Source organism: Heterodontus francisci, chromosome 12 (genome assembly GCF_036365525.1).
Source record: "Heterodontus francisci isolate sHetFra1 chromosome 12, sHetFra1.hap1, whole genome shotgun sequence".
Lineage (NCBI taxonomy): Eukaryota > Metazoa > Chordata > Chondrichthyes > Heterodontiformes > Heterodontidae > Heterodontus > Heterodontus francisci.
The window spans coordinates 15,495,635-15,510,222 of record NC_090382.1 but is presented as its reverse complement, the minus strand read 5'-3'; the positions used below and the strand labels follow the sequence as shown (position 1 = coordinate 15,510,222).

Below are 14,588 nucleotides of genomic sequence, written 5' to 3'. Positions count from 1 at the left end.
CTGAAGCAGCCCGTGTAGAAATGCAGCAACACCTGGACAATATCCAGGCTTGGGCTGATAAGTGGCAAGTAACATTTGCAACACACAAGTGCCAGGCAATGACCATTTCAAACAAGACAGAATCTAAACATCTCCCCTTGACATTCAATGGCATCATGACCGGTGAATCCCCCTCTATCAACATCCTAGGGGTTACCATTGACCAGAAACTGAACTGGAGTAGCCATATAAATACAGTGGCTACAACAGCAGGTCAGAGGCTAGGAATCCTGCGGCGAGTAACTCACCTCCTGACTCCCCAAAACCTGTCCACCATCTACAAGGCACAAGTCAGGTGAGTGATGGAATAGGCTCCACTTGCCTGGATGGGTGCAGTGCCAACAACAGGCAAGAAGCCAGACACCGTCCAAGACAAAGCAGTCCGCTTGATTAGCGTTCCATCCACAAACATTCACTCCCTCCACCACCAACGCACAGTGGCAGCAGTGTGTACCATCTACAAGATGCATTGCAGTAACTCACCAAGGCTCCTTAGATAGCACCTTCCAAACCCTCGACCTCTAGCACGAAGAAGGACAAGGGCAGCAGTTGCATGGGAACAACATCACCTACAAGTTCCCCTCCAAGTCACACACCATCCTGACTTGGAACTATATTGCCGTTCCTTCATTGTCGCTGGCTCAAAATTCTGGAACTCACTTCCTAACAGCTCTGTGGGTACCTACCCCACATGGACTGCAGCGGTTCAAGATGGTCACCACCACCTTCTCAAGGGCAATTAGGGATGGGCAATAAATGTTGGCAGAACCAGCGCTGCCAACATCCCATGAATCCATAAAAAAACTTATTGTAAACCGATTCTCTGAGGCAATAAATGCCTTTGGCCTTCTTATAAGCCTCAAGAAAACAGAAGTGCTGTACCAACCGCCCAAGGAAATCACAATCCACCACAGATCAGCATTAACAGTAGCAACTTCCAGTAGAACAGTTTTACCTACCTAGGTAGCATTATCTCAAATATGCCACCGTCAACAAGGACATAGACAGCTCCTTTGGCCGCCTCTCAAAGCATGTCTGGCAAAACCATTCATTGTGCATCTCTACCAAAATTTAAGTATAGGGAGCATTTTTCATCACCATCCTCTTTTAAGGGTTGAAAATATATGTTCTACAGAGAAAACAATCAACGGTGTCATCGATCCAGCATGATCAGATGGCAGGACTACATCGCAAATAATGAAATCCTCAATATACTCAATATGCCCAGCATTGAATGCATTCTCTTACAGTGCCAATTGTACCCAGCAGGACATGTGTCACATATGGTGGACTGCAGAAAGCCAAGAGCAGTGCTTTATACTGAACTATGCTCGAGTATGCGAGATTGAGGTGCACCGAGCAAACGGTTCAAAGACCAGCTGAAAAGACAGCCCTCTCTGGCTGACAATGACCAACCGGTATGGGAACAGGCTGCCAACAGAGACAGGTGGTGCAAAACACCCAGGAAAGCCGGCTACAAGTTCAAAACAAACAGACGCGGTGGGCCGAAGGGCCTGTTTCTATGCTGTACGACTCTCTGACTCTCTGAGATGCAAGCTTGCTGAAGAAAGGCGTAGATAACGGAAATAGCAGGGGTTGGTAACGTGTCCGTACAGGGACACCAGTGTCCATGGCAAAACATTCTGAGGTCCATGACCAGTAATTTCAGGGATGACCACCAAATGGCGGATTTCTGTCTTCTTCTATCTGACCAGACCGGCTTTAAAAAAAAACGCACCTGTCAGTTTCACAGCTGACAGGTGCCGAGAGCAGGAACAGCGTATCCGAATTTCTAACAGCTTCGTGGTTTTCTGGCGGGTTCTGAAATTTTAAAAGCCCTCCGGAAAACCACAAAGATGTCCAAAGTTCGGAAGTGCTGTTCCTGCTCTCAGCACCTGTCAGCTGCAAAGGTGACAGTTGCAATTTTTTATCAAGATTGGCCAACCACAAAACTGCTCCACTGTCAGTTCTGCTCTCTGCAGTGTCAGAAAGAGAGAGACTGTGGGGAAAAGACAGAAAGAGAGAGAGGTAGGACAGAGAGAGAGCGAGAGGGAACAGAAAGGGGGACAGAGAGAGAAAGAGGGGGACAGAGAGCAAATGAGGGACAGAGAGAAAGAGAGAGGGGGAGAGAGAGCGAGAGAGCAGGGGGGACAGAGAGAGCGAGAGAGCAGGGGGGACAGAGAGAGAGAGAAGGGGGGACAGAGAGAGTAGGGACGACACAGAGGCGGGGGACAAAACAGAGGGTATGACACAGGGAGGGGGGCCACATGGGGGGGAACAGCAGAGAAAGAAGGGACAACGTGGGGGGTGGGAAACGACGGGGGGAAGGACGCGAAGGGGGGAAGGAGGTGGAGACGGGGGGAAGGACGCGTAGAAGGGGGGAGCGAGGCGGAGGGGGGGAACAAGGCAGAGAGAGGGGGCACGACGCAGAGGGGGAGAAGACAGGCGAGGAGAAGAGGGGGGCGAAGAGGGGAGAAGACAGAGGGCAAAGACGGGGGGGCAAAGAGGGGGGGGGAGGGAGACAGAAGGGGGGGGGAGAAGACAGAAGGGGGGGGAGAAGACAGAAGGGGGGGGAGAAGACAGAAGGGGGGGAGAAGACAGAAGCGGGGGGAGAAGACAGAAGGGGGGGAGAAGACAGAAGGGGGGGAGAAGACAGAAGGGGGGGGAGAAGACAGAAGGGGGGGGGAGAAGACAGAAGGGGGGGGAGAAGACAGAAGGGGGGGGAGAAGACAGAAGGGGGGGGAGAAGACAGAAGGGGGGGAGAAGACAGAAGGGGGGGGAGAAGACAGAAGGGGGGGAGAAGACAGAAGGGGGGGGGAGAAGACAGAAGGGGGGGGAGAAGACAGAAGGGGGGGGGAGAAGACAGAAGGGGGGGGGAGAAGACAGAAGGGGGGGGGAGAAGACAGAAGGGGGGGGGAGAAGACAGAAGGGGGGGGAGAAGACAGAAGGGGGGGGAGAAGACAGAAGGGGGGGGAGAAGACAGAAGGGGGGGGAAAAGACAGAAGGGGGGGGGAGAAGACAGAAGGGGGGGGAGAAGACAGAAGGGGGGGGAGAAGACAGAAGGGGGGGGGAGAAGACAGAAGGGGGGGGGGAGAAGACAGATGGGGGGAGAAGACAGAAGGGGGGGGAGAAGACAGAAGGGGGGGGAGAAGACAGAAGGGGGGGAGAAGACAGAAGGGGGGGAGAAGACAGAAGGGGGGGGGAGAAGACAGAAGGGGGGGGGAGAAGACAGAAGGGGGGAGAAGACAGAAGGGGGGAAGACAGTAGGGGGGGAGAAGACAGAAGGGGGGGAGAAGACAGAAGGGGGGGAGAAGACAGAAGGGGGGGAGAAGACAGAAGGGGGGGAAAGACAAGGGGGGGAAAGACAAGGGGGGGAAAGACAAGGGGGGGAAAGACAAGGGGGGGAAAGACAAGGGGGGGAAAGACAAGGGGGGGAAAGACAAGGGGGGGAAAGACAAGGGGGGGAAAGACAAGGGGGGGAAGACAAGGGGGGGAAGACAAGGGGGGGAAGACAAGGGGGGGGGAAGACAAGGGGGGGGAAGACAAGGGGGGGAAGACAAGGGGGGGGAAGACAAGGGGGGGGAAGACAAGGGGGGGGAAGACAAGGGGGGGGAAGACAAGGGGGGGGAAGACAAGGGGGGGGAAGACAAGGGGGGGGAAGACAAGGGGGGGGAAGACAAGGGGGGGGAAGACAAGGGGGGGGAAGACAAGGGGGGGGAAGACAAGGGGGGGGAAGACAAGGGGGGGGAAGACAAGGGGGGGGAAGACAAGGGGGGGGGAAGACAAGGGGGGGGAAGACAAGGGGGGGGAAGACAAGGGGGGGGAAGACAAGGGGGGGGAAGACAAGGGGGGGGAAGACAAGGGGGGGGAAGACAAGGGGGGGGAAGACAAGGGGGGGGAAGACAAGGGGGGGGAAGACAAGGGGGGGGAAGACAAGGGGGGGGAAGACAAGGGGGGGGAAGACAAGGGGGGGGAAGACAAGGGGGGGGAAGACAAGGGGGGGGAAGACAAGGGGGGGGAAGACAAGGGGGGGGAAGACAAGGGGGGGGAAGACAAGGGGGGGGAAGACAAGGGGGGGGAAGACAAGGGGGGGGAAGACAAGGGGGGGGAAGACAAGGGGGGGAAGACAAGGGGGGGGAAGACAAGGGGGGGAAGACAAGGGGGGAAGACAAGGTGGGAAGAAAAGGGGGGGGGAAAGGACACAGAAAGGGAAGGGGACAGAGAGATTGAGAGAGACAGACAGATAGACAGAAAGACAGAAAGGATGGAGAAAGAGCGATCAGGATCATTCCTCACAGATGGCCATCAATCCGGAATACTCTACATCGCTACAACAAGGCAGCGGGCAGACACCGACTACTACTGCAAGCAAAAATTGCTCTGTATCTCACTAAATCAGTGTCCAACATAGTGACGAGAAACTAAATGTTCATTTGTTGTTGTTTTGATTAATAGCAAGATAAATTTTTAATGCCTTTATATTTCCAAAATTGTCTCCCCGGCCCCCTATTTAAGACAAAAAAATTGAAATGACCCCCACCCACCACACGAAAAGGTTGGACACCCCTGCTCCCGCCTTTAGCCTTGTGTTTTAAAATAACCTGGCAGCTAGGTTATTTTAAAACACAAGTTTCAAGGTTAGTGTTATGTAAACTCATTTTAAAATGGCAAAATTCACTTAAGGAATATCTCGATTTCTACGCTCTAGCACACATTACTTTCACTTTGGACACAAGCTCAGTGACATGTTGAAAGTTGCTGGACTTTTACACTCTATATAACTGTCACGATTCCGCTGCTATCCATTTGGAACCACATTGTTCCAGAACTTGTATTGAGGGGAAAATAGGCATGAAAATCCAAGGAATCTTCATCAGCCAGCACTGTAAGTTTTCATGAATACAAGACTACGGTGTAATGGGGCTGAGTGATATTGGCAAAAACAGGATGCTGCTGACCCACATACAATAGTTAGTAAATACAATGTAACGAATAACTTTAACAAACCTTAATCTATAACCAACTGTCTATAATTCCTCAACAAAATCCATGCTGCATTTGCAGTTTTAAAAGCTGACAGAGAAGGCATAATAAAAATTGAGTATGTTTCAATTACCATGTTAGAAACAATCATCAAGTTTTTTTTTTGCTGCGAATTGGATTGAAGGACAAGTTTTACAAGTATGTCAAAGATCAGTAACTGCAACATGCATCATTTACTATCCAGTTGGAGGGCAGATAACCTGAGCGGCCAACATCATTTGAAAGCTGTCCGTATCATATAATTACATTACATTAAAAGTGCACTTTTGCTAACAGGTAAGAGATTTGGCATAGACATAAATTGGTTAGTCTGGAGTACAATCGTACAGATAGTGACTAAACATTTTGTAACTGAATAATACATGCAGTAACAACCGCTCAACCTTTTGCAGAAAAGCATTTTGTTCATAATTATTTCGTCAGAGCTGAATCGGAATTGACATTGATAGCTGAGATATAGACATAAGTGAAATTAAGAGATTCGCTTTATTGGAGGAACTGAACTCTTTACTTGTAAATCTGTTTATCTAATTTTGGTGAGCAAATGACTTTTTGCCCATGAAAGATTCTGCTGTTTCTGTATTTTAGAATCCAGGACCAAGTTTAACACCCTGTCAAGATGAATAAACTAAACTTGGCTATCTACCATTAATCTCTCTGTTCCTTCCTGTCCCACGCTGCTTCTCTGTTTTACATGACTCTTCTGAAGTACTATATGCTCCATCCTATAAAATTTTCCTGATTTGGAGACTGCTGCCCTTTTGTTGGCTGCCCTCGCTTCAGACACATATTACAAGCAGGTGGAGAAGTTGCACAAACATTGACCATCACGGGTTAAATTGTCTTGTGACAACAGCAGTATGAGAAATGGTCTGTCCTCCTATTGCCGATTTTTCTATTGCCTAACCTCAATAACCATAACAACAATACTCTCTTTGAGTTTCATAGTTTATTGAATGAGGTTATCCGATAAGGATCATCTACCATCCCCTGACATGGTGTAGCTAGCTCTATTCTGTCAACAAAAGTAATTCACATTGGCATTGCATACTATTTTGCTTGGCAGCTAGCAAATGCAGTTGTGCTGCTCTCCATTGATGTTTGTATGCTTAGTTACTTTATTTATAGGGAGCAATGCGTTTTAAAATCAGACTGTGTTTTGATGGCATTAGATTGGCTATACACTATCTCTGCAGATTAATTGCTCCCATGTCCATGACTGAGTCAATAATTTTGTCAAATGTGCGTGGTGCAACATGTTATTCTGCCTCTCCTGCTCAAGAGCCGACAGATCAAGAATTGGTCTCTTCCGTCACCAATGATCATGCACAGTGGCGCAGTGGTTAGCACCGCAGCCTCACAGCTCCAGCGACCCGGGTTCAATTCTGGGTACTGCCTGTGTGGAGTTTGCAAATGCTCCCTGTGTCTGCGTGGGTTTCCTCCGGGTGCTCCGGTTTCCTCCCACATACCAAAGACTTGCTGGTTGATAGGTAAATTGGCCATTATAAATTGTCACTAGTATAGGTAGGTGGTAGGGAAATATAGGAACAGGTGGGAATGTGGTAGGAATATGGAATTAGTTTAGGATTAGTATAAATGGGTGGTTGATGGTCGGCACAGACTCGGTGGGCCGAAGGGCCTGTTTCAGTGCTGTATCTCTAAACTAAACTACCAAAGAGACAAGCCTTCCCATAGTCTTCGCCTGTGAAGAATCTGCCCACCATCAATAAGTTCAATGAAGAACATGTACTTCCCAGAATGTATTACATGCAGGTCGTTTTCAATGATTGAAGCTGAATTTTTTCTAATTGAAAACCTCTACCCATGTATCAAGGAAAACCATGATGTAAAAGAATGCCAAATCTGACCTTGCTCAAATTAGAATAAGTCTATCACTTGTTAGCAATTTGGGTTAGTGTATTCCAGCTATAAGATGTGAGAGAACCATACTTTCATGTTTTCTCCACCCTTATCTTCTTGGAACAAAAAAATGGAAGCAAATTTTGTAAGAGTAGCTGCATTCCCCAAATAGGCCACTGAGAGTCCAAGGACTGTGATCATTGCCCTTCAAGCAAAATCAAATAAGATTCCCGTTACAAACAGAGCCGTTCCTAAATAAGATCATGTATGGAAGAGAAGCTAAAATAGAAAGGTGACTTCTGGGCTATTTATACATAGAATTCTTTGTTTTTTGAGGACTTGTGACTATCCTCACAATCCAAACAGGGTAACCTACAATACTGTATTTATATTAGATTAAAAAAAGTTAGATTAATGATTTTTTTTTTTTTAAATCCCCAGGATGAGAATTTTTGCCAGTTAAATCATTTCTTTTTATGATTCAGTGAATGTATATTAATAATTTTTGTAGCACCATGCACTCAGATCTGAACACAAACACATATCAATGGAAAAAATTAATTTTTAATACCCTTCACTAAATCATTAAAGCAAAACTCCGCTCCTGATATTAATTTATCTTTAAATGATTCAGTGACTGGTTATTAAATATTAATTCCTTCTGAAATTCATAGGACGTATTTAAAAACAAATAACATTAATTTTAAAAGGTTGAGAGTTTTCCTTTGGAATAAAAACACTTTCACATGGAAACCTAAAGAGAAGATCATTCTCGGAGCTTTACTGTCAATTATTCCTTTAACCTGTAGACTGCTGCCAGGTTCAGGGAATCTCTGTCCCCTGGGCTGACCGGATTTGTAAATTTTCAGCACATAAACCCACATAGGAACACTAATAAAGCAACTCAGACATCAGGAGATTTATTACCATATATTACACAAATACTAAAACACAATTTCAAAATACTTGATCAGTTTCCTGCCCATTCTTCTTTCCTGCTATTCACTCATCACGCACCTATTTGCTTTTCAAAAAGACACTTGGTATCCAATTAATCCAGTCTATTTCTCCCTCTCTATTTTTTAACTTTAACTTTTTTTTTTCTTCTGCTCACTGCTTGACTTGCAAAATGACTTCACTTCTAAAAGCAATTGCCTCTTGATTGGCTAACAACAGCAAACAGGTGCTAAAGTCCCTATTTTGACAGGTGGGTTATGTAAGCAGCAGGGAGGAGTTTTGGTCAGGAAACCCTATCGTCCAGATTTCCGCACATGTTGTGGAATTTTAACTCCATTGCATGCCTCCTTTTCTACGCCCCCCACCCCCCCCCACCACCCCCTAAACAGGTTCTCTGCCTGAAAGCCTACCTGACTGGCAGGCTTGGCTTCCTGTCAGGCAGGGAACACCTTGGAGGAAGCCACTCTCACAGGAGCAGGTAAGGAATCTACTGCTGCATTAGCTGAAGCATAAGGAGGGAGGAAGGGTCTGGATCTTGGGGAAGGCAGTGTCCAATCTCTGATCCCCAGGAAGAGGTCCAGTGGCGGGATGGGGTTTGATCCCTGATCCTTGAATGGTGGAGGGGGCGAATCTGATTCTCGAGAGGTCTCAGATACCAAGGGTCTTTGGTTGGGATGGAGGATCCAATGAGAGGGAAGAAGGTAGCTTGTTGGGCTGGGAGGAAGCACGACTGCTCCTTCTGCTATTAAGAAGGCTAATGGTATGTTAGCCTTTAGCGCAAGAGGATTTGAGTACAGGAGTAGTGAAGTCTTGCTTCAATTGTATAGAACTTTGGTTAGACCACATCTGGAGTACTGTGTGCAGTTTTGGTCCCCTTTCCTTAGGAAGGATATCACTGCCATGGAGGGAGTGCAACAAAGGTTCAGCAGACTTGTTCCTGGGATGGCAGGACTGTCCTATGAACAGAGACTGGGGAAACTGGCCTGTATTCTCTAGAGTTTTGAAGAATGAGAGGTGATCACATCGGAACCTACAAAATACTTACAGGGATAGACAAGGTAGATGCAGCTAAGATGTTTCCCTTGGTTGGGGAGTCTAGAACTCATTGGCTGCCCACCCATTGTATCACCTAAATCTATAAGCGGGTGAGTTAGAGTCGGGTTTAAGATTTTTGAAATTTCTACATCTTACCCAACCACCGCCCCCCCCCACCTTCGCCACTTATAGAGGTTAGAATTACCCCTAAATGTCTAAGTTGCTGAGCTCTTTTACTGTTGGCATCTTTTTCAAAGGGGTCAACAGCGATGACAGACAATAGCCCCCTTCTGTTAAGGGCTTTCCTGTGTTTCTTCTTCAAATAATGCTAACATTGTGAAATGGCACACAATGAAGGCACCATGGTTTCCTGGATTATGGCCAGTGACATAGACAAGAAGTTTTCTGTGATCACATACCAACCCGATATTAATTCAGCACAAACTGTCTCTTCATGAAAGCCATAGATAGGGTTGATCACAGCCCTGGCACTCGCATCCAAACCAAGTTCAATTATTTGAACTCAATGGAATCCGAACACCTACACACGCACTGCGGACTATCCGATGCAGCAGATGTTTCTTGGGGTGGCTTGTAAGAAAGCTGTAGCAAGATAGTTGCATGCTGTAGTCTGTAGCGTGCAGGTCATCGCGCAGCAGATGATACAACATTGTGGCAGGCTGCCCTGTGAAGCAGATGCACCAGAAGGTGGTCCTGGGGTAGTGACAGGTACAACCACAAAGCCTCAGGGGTTATTAGCAGCTGACTTGCTGGCCCCTCACAAACTCCTCTTCCTCATCTCAATGAACTCAAAACCACTGCTGCCACCAGCGCCCCCCCCCCCCCCACCCCGATGGAATATCCATCCTTGCTTCTTGTTGAGGTACAACATCAGAGCCAGCAGAAAGCAAGAATAATGATAAAATTACAGGCCGGAAAAAAAAATGCAAAAACAGAGGACTACGCAGCAAAACCAACTAATGCGTTAAGTAAAATGCAGCAAAGGAAAAAAGGGGGGGGGAAATTGTCATCCCTGTGTAAAAGGCCTATTTGAACATGCAAGGCCCTGAAATTTTTACTGGGGGGGGGGAGGAATCATGCTGTGGATGGAGCTTCACCGAAAGTTGTAAAATTCAGGGCATTTAAAGTGGTATTTAAATATTAAAATAAGGCAAAGCACATTGGTTGTACAGCCTCCGTATTTCAGCCCATGCTGCACTTCGTAAAATCGGGCACCCAACATCCTGGTCCCATACAGTGGAGACCTCACAAAATTATCCCAATATTTGATCTGTTCAGATGCTGATGCATCCGTGTGTATTTCTTTCATTTTCTGGGTTTCTCTCATTTTATTTAACTCTCTAAGTTTCTGGGAAACAACAGTGTCACATTATCACCCTTAAGAAAGACTGAAAGAGCTTGGATTTATATATCAGCTTTCACAACCTCAAAGCACTTCACAGGCAATGAAGTACTTATATTGTCCAATCACTGTAGAAATGTACGTGCCACAGCCAATTTGCACACAGCAAGGTTTCACAAAGGAGATAAGGCAGCACTTAGGTAATAAAAGCAAAATACTGCAGATGCTGGAAATCCGAAATGAAAACAAAAAGTGCTGGAAATACTCAGCAGGTCTGGCAACATCTGTAGAGAGAGAAGCAGAGTTAACGTTTCAGGTCAGTGACGTTTCATCAGAACTGGCAAAGCACTTAGGTAAAAGCCAGATAATCTATTAATGAGGTTGTTTGTGGTATAAATGTTTGCACTGGCAAAACTCCCCTGCTTTTCTTCAAATAACAGAAACATAGAAACATAGAAAATAGGAGCAGGAGTCGACCCTGCTCCGCCATTCATTATGATCATGGCTGATCTTCCAACTCAGTAACCTGTTCCCGCTTTCCCCCCATCTCCTTTGATCCCTTCAGCCCCAACAGCTATATCTAATTCCTTCTTGAAAACATACAATGTTTTGGCCTCAACTGCTTTCTGTGGTAGCTAATTCCACAGGCTCACCACTCTCTGGGTGAAGAAATTTCTCCTCATCTCTGTCCTGAAAGGTTTACCCCATATCCTCAGACTATAACCCCTGGTTCTGGACTGCCCCCACCATCGGGAACATCCTTCCTGCATCTACCCGGTCAAGTCCTGTTAGAATTTTATAGGTTTCTATGGATCCCCCCTCATTCTTCTGAACTCCAGCAAAAAAATGTATCTACCTATATTCTGTTTTGTCTGGCTCTCTGATTAACACCAAAAGAGACAAAAGAGATTTCTAGATAATATCAATGCCAGCAGCCTGACGATCCTCAACGAACATGCTCACACTATCAATTTATCATAACTATTTTCCTGTACTAGTTCAAAGGTAGTGACTTATCTTGTCCAACTATTTTTCAACATATGTCTGTAGCACCAGAATTCAAATGCCTCCAGTCTTCCTTCAAGGTCCAGTTTCTGCATCTCCCCACTGTTGTTAACCAAAATATCTTAAGCATTCTACTTTTTATCCAGCTTTATTACGCTGCAACAGAAACTCACTTCACATTGTCTAATGCCTCTTTTGTAGATTCTTTTCTCCAACTAATTTTATGTCACTCCAGGCAACTGACACTACTAGACTAGCCAAGGCAGCAATGATAGATACTGGTTTGGGTGAGGCCAAGGGAAGTAAGCATACCGCACATATAATTTGCTTGAAAGACAGAATTCTTTCGAAGAATGCATATTTAAAAAATTTATGATTTGCATAACTGAACCTCCTCCTCAGTATTGTAAACGTTAGATTTTGATCAATATTTTTACTATAAGTGCTTTAAAATGGTGAATACTTAGTTAATTGATTGTAGTTGAGACAATGCTTTGTTCCATAAGGTAAGTAGCTTTTCTTTATTCCTGTCCCATATAATAAGCAATGCACCTTTATAGAGACAAGAGAAATAGCAAAAAGAGTGCAGGAAAAGGGTATTAAATGTGTTCAATAATTTACTATTAATAATGGAGCCATAGGCAAATCTGAATTATAAGTGAGACACTGGGATGTCAGAGGATGCCGAAACTGATGTGCTCTGAATTAATCCCCCTTTTATCTTTATGAATGAGATTTGCAAAACCATCATATGTTTTGCTCCTTGTACTCAGGATACCATCACTCTTCCAGAAAATCTGAGTGATCAGCACTGGCGTCCAAAATACATCCAAAATATGAAGGACTCTTGAAAAGAAGGGCCCATCACCATGTGCTTCTAGATTTCCTTATTCGCTTGTCCCCACCGCACTCTGAGCCCTGTTGCACTAAATCTCCACCAGCAGCTCACCCCTGCCACATTGAGACCTTTTGTACTTAATCTCCACCCTCTCCAAGACCTGCCATAGGAAATCTCTGGTCCCTCCCAGCTTGGAACATCAGCAGTGAGAGGTGCACTTTTGTCCCACCACAATGGAATATTTGTGCTCCAAATATTCAGGACACTGAACGACAGGATTCAGTACAGGCAAGCGTGTTTCTGTCCTCACCTGACACGGTGTTTAAACATTTCCTGGCAGAAATTACAGGATAGCAGTTAGGAAAGGGGATCTTGACTGATTTCAGTGCTCTTCAGCTAAGCAAGCTACAAACAACTGTAGCAATCCAACTGCCACATGGCTCAGGTCAGTTAACTCACCACAGACCATGGGTCATATTGTACACGGCTGGATGTCTGTGCAGAGTGAAGGTAAACATCTGTAATGCTGTAATCAGTAGCTCAGGATGTGATTTGAAGTAAAGCAACAGAAAAATGTACTCACTGATGTCAATTCTTTGTTGTAGTGGCAATGGATTCACCCGTGACACAAGCTTTGAAAGGCATGTTGCTGCCAGCAGCTGAGCGTACGAAGTCTACGAGAAATAAAATTACATTAAAAAAAAATAATTTGCCAAGATAAACAGCTAGATTCTTTTTGACAGAAATTAGATTGCAATGATGGCAGGGAAACGGGAACACAGAACATAAATCAAAACAACATTCAACCAACAGCTTAAAGATATTCATTCCATAGCAGACCCATGTGGGTCCTGGCTAGTTACAACATTTAATGAGTACATTGTTCTCACTGCACTTATTTCGTAGTTTGATACCTTGATAGGCATTACAATCCAGTCCGACCCACCCGCAGACATACCATCCAGTAGGTGTCAATCTACACGGATCAGAAATGGTAGCCCTCCCTCATCAAGATGTCGGAGCCAATTTCTAAGTTTCAACTGTAGCCCTGACTGAAATCAGCTAGGTACAGACCTGCAACCAAACTTGGTCTAATGGCTCAGTGTTACACCTCAGTGTTACATCAGGACAGATCCCATTATACCTCCTTGGGTAAAATGATGGAAATATGTGCAGGTCCATCAGAAACTAAAACAGATGGGTTAACACTGTATGCAGTGTCCCTTCATCAGAACTTGAAAGGAAGCACCCACATCCTGGACTTGGTTTTAAAAATAGAAAATACTGGAAATACTCAGCAGGACTGGCATTGGTGGAGAGATAAACAGAGTTAATGTTTCAAGTTGATAACTGGAAAAAATTAGAGAGGTGACAGGTTCAAAGCAAGTACAAAAACAAGAACAGGGGGGGTGGAGGGAATAGAAGGGTAGGTCTGTGATAGGGTGGAAGACAGGAGAGATTAAATTACAAAAGGGTTGATTGTGCAAGGCAAAAGGGACAATTGAAGAAACAGAAGATGTGTCTAGAGGAGGTGAAATTGTGAATGCACAATCATCACACCATTAGCTGCTGTCCAAAATCCAGACCAAAAAACACAAATCAAAATGGAAGTAGAGGTTACTGCCTGAAATTGTTGAACTCAGTGTTGACCCCGAAAGGCTGTAAAGCATATAACTGAAAGATGAGGTGCTGTTTCTCGATCTTATGCTGAGCTTTATTGGAACAGTGTAGGAGGCCAGGAACAGTGAGGTCAGAATGGGATTGGAGGGAGAATTAAAATGACAAGTGACTGGAAGTTCGTGGTCACACTAGCAAACTGAAACTAAATAGAGGTATTCTGCAAAGCGATCACACAATCTGCATTTAGTCTCCCTGATGTAGAGGAGACTGCATAGTGTGCAGCGAATACAGTATACTAAATTGAAAGAAGTACAGGTGAATCGCTCAGGACTGTTTGGAGCCTTGGACGGTGAGAAGGGAGAAGGTGTAAAAAAAAAGGGCAGGTGTTTATCTCATATACTTTCATGAAAAGGTGTCACAGGAAGGGGAAGGGGTGTTGGGGATGATAGAGTCTTCATTTAGTCAATTCTGCGGAGCCTCAGTGCGACAGAGAAGAAGCAAAAGACGACAAACTTGGGATTCTTACCCTTGTAAAGAGTTGACTTTATAGTTATGGAGACAGCAAATGATAATAAAAGGGTGAATCTGGAAAACTACATCAAACTAAACCATGGCAATAGTTTTAGGGACACAGGTTCTAACTGGCAAAAGACAAATTTACGACTGATCAGGAAGTTTTTCTGCACAGCAAGAGTGATCAAAACATGGAATGAACTTCTGAGTACAACATGGAATTATTGAAGAAATAATCAGATGCTCTAAAGAGAGGATTGCAGACTCATTCTAAGTGGTTTAACTAAGATGGGCTACATGCCCATCATCATCTGA

At 45.4% G+C, this 14,588-nt stretch overlaps 1 protein-coding gene across 7 annotated transcripts in view; it reads right to left on the bottom strand.

Annotated features, from left to right (window-relative positions):
• Positions 1-14,588, bottom strand: part of LOC137375763 (ran-binding protein 17-like) — a 1,067,965-nt gene that overhangs the window by 993,085 nt on the left and 60,292 nt on the right. For all 7 annotated transcript variants that reach the window (XM_068043152.1, XM_068043155.1, XM_068043154.1 and 4 more), the window contains exon 3: positions 12,724-12,814. In XM_068043152.1, coding sequence (XP_067899253.1) covers positions 12,724-12,814 — 91 coding nt within the window. The remainder of the gene's footprint in view (positions 1-12,723; positions 12,815-14,588) is intronic.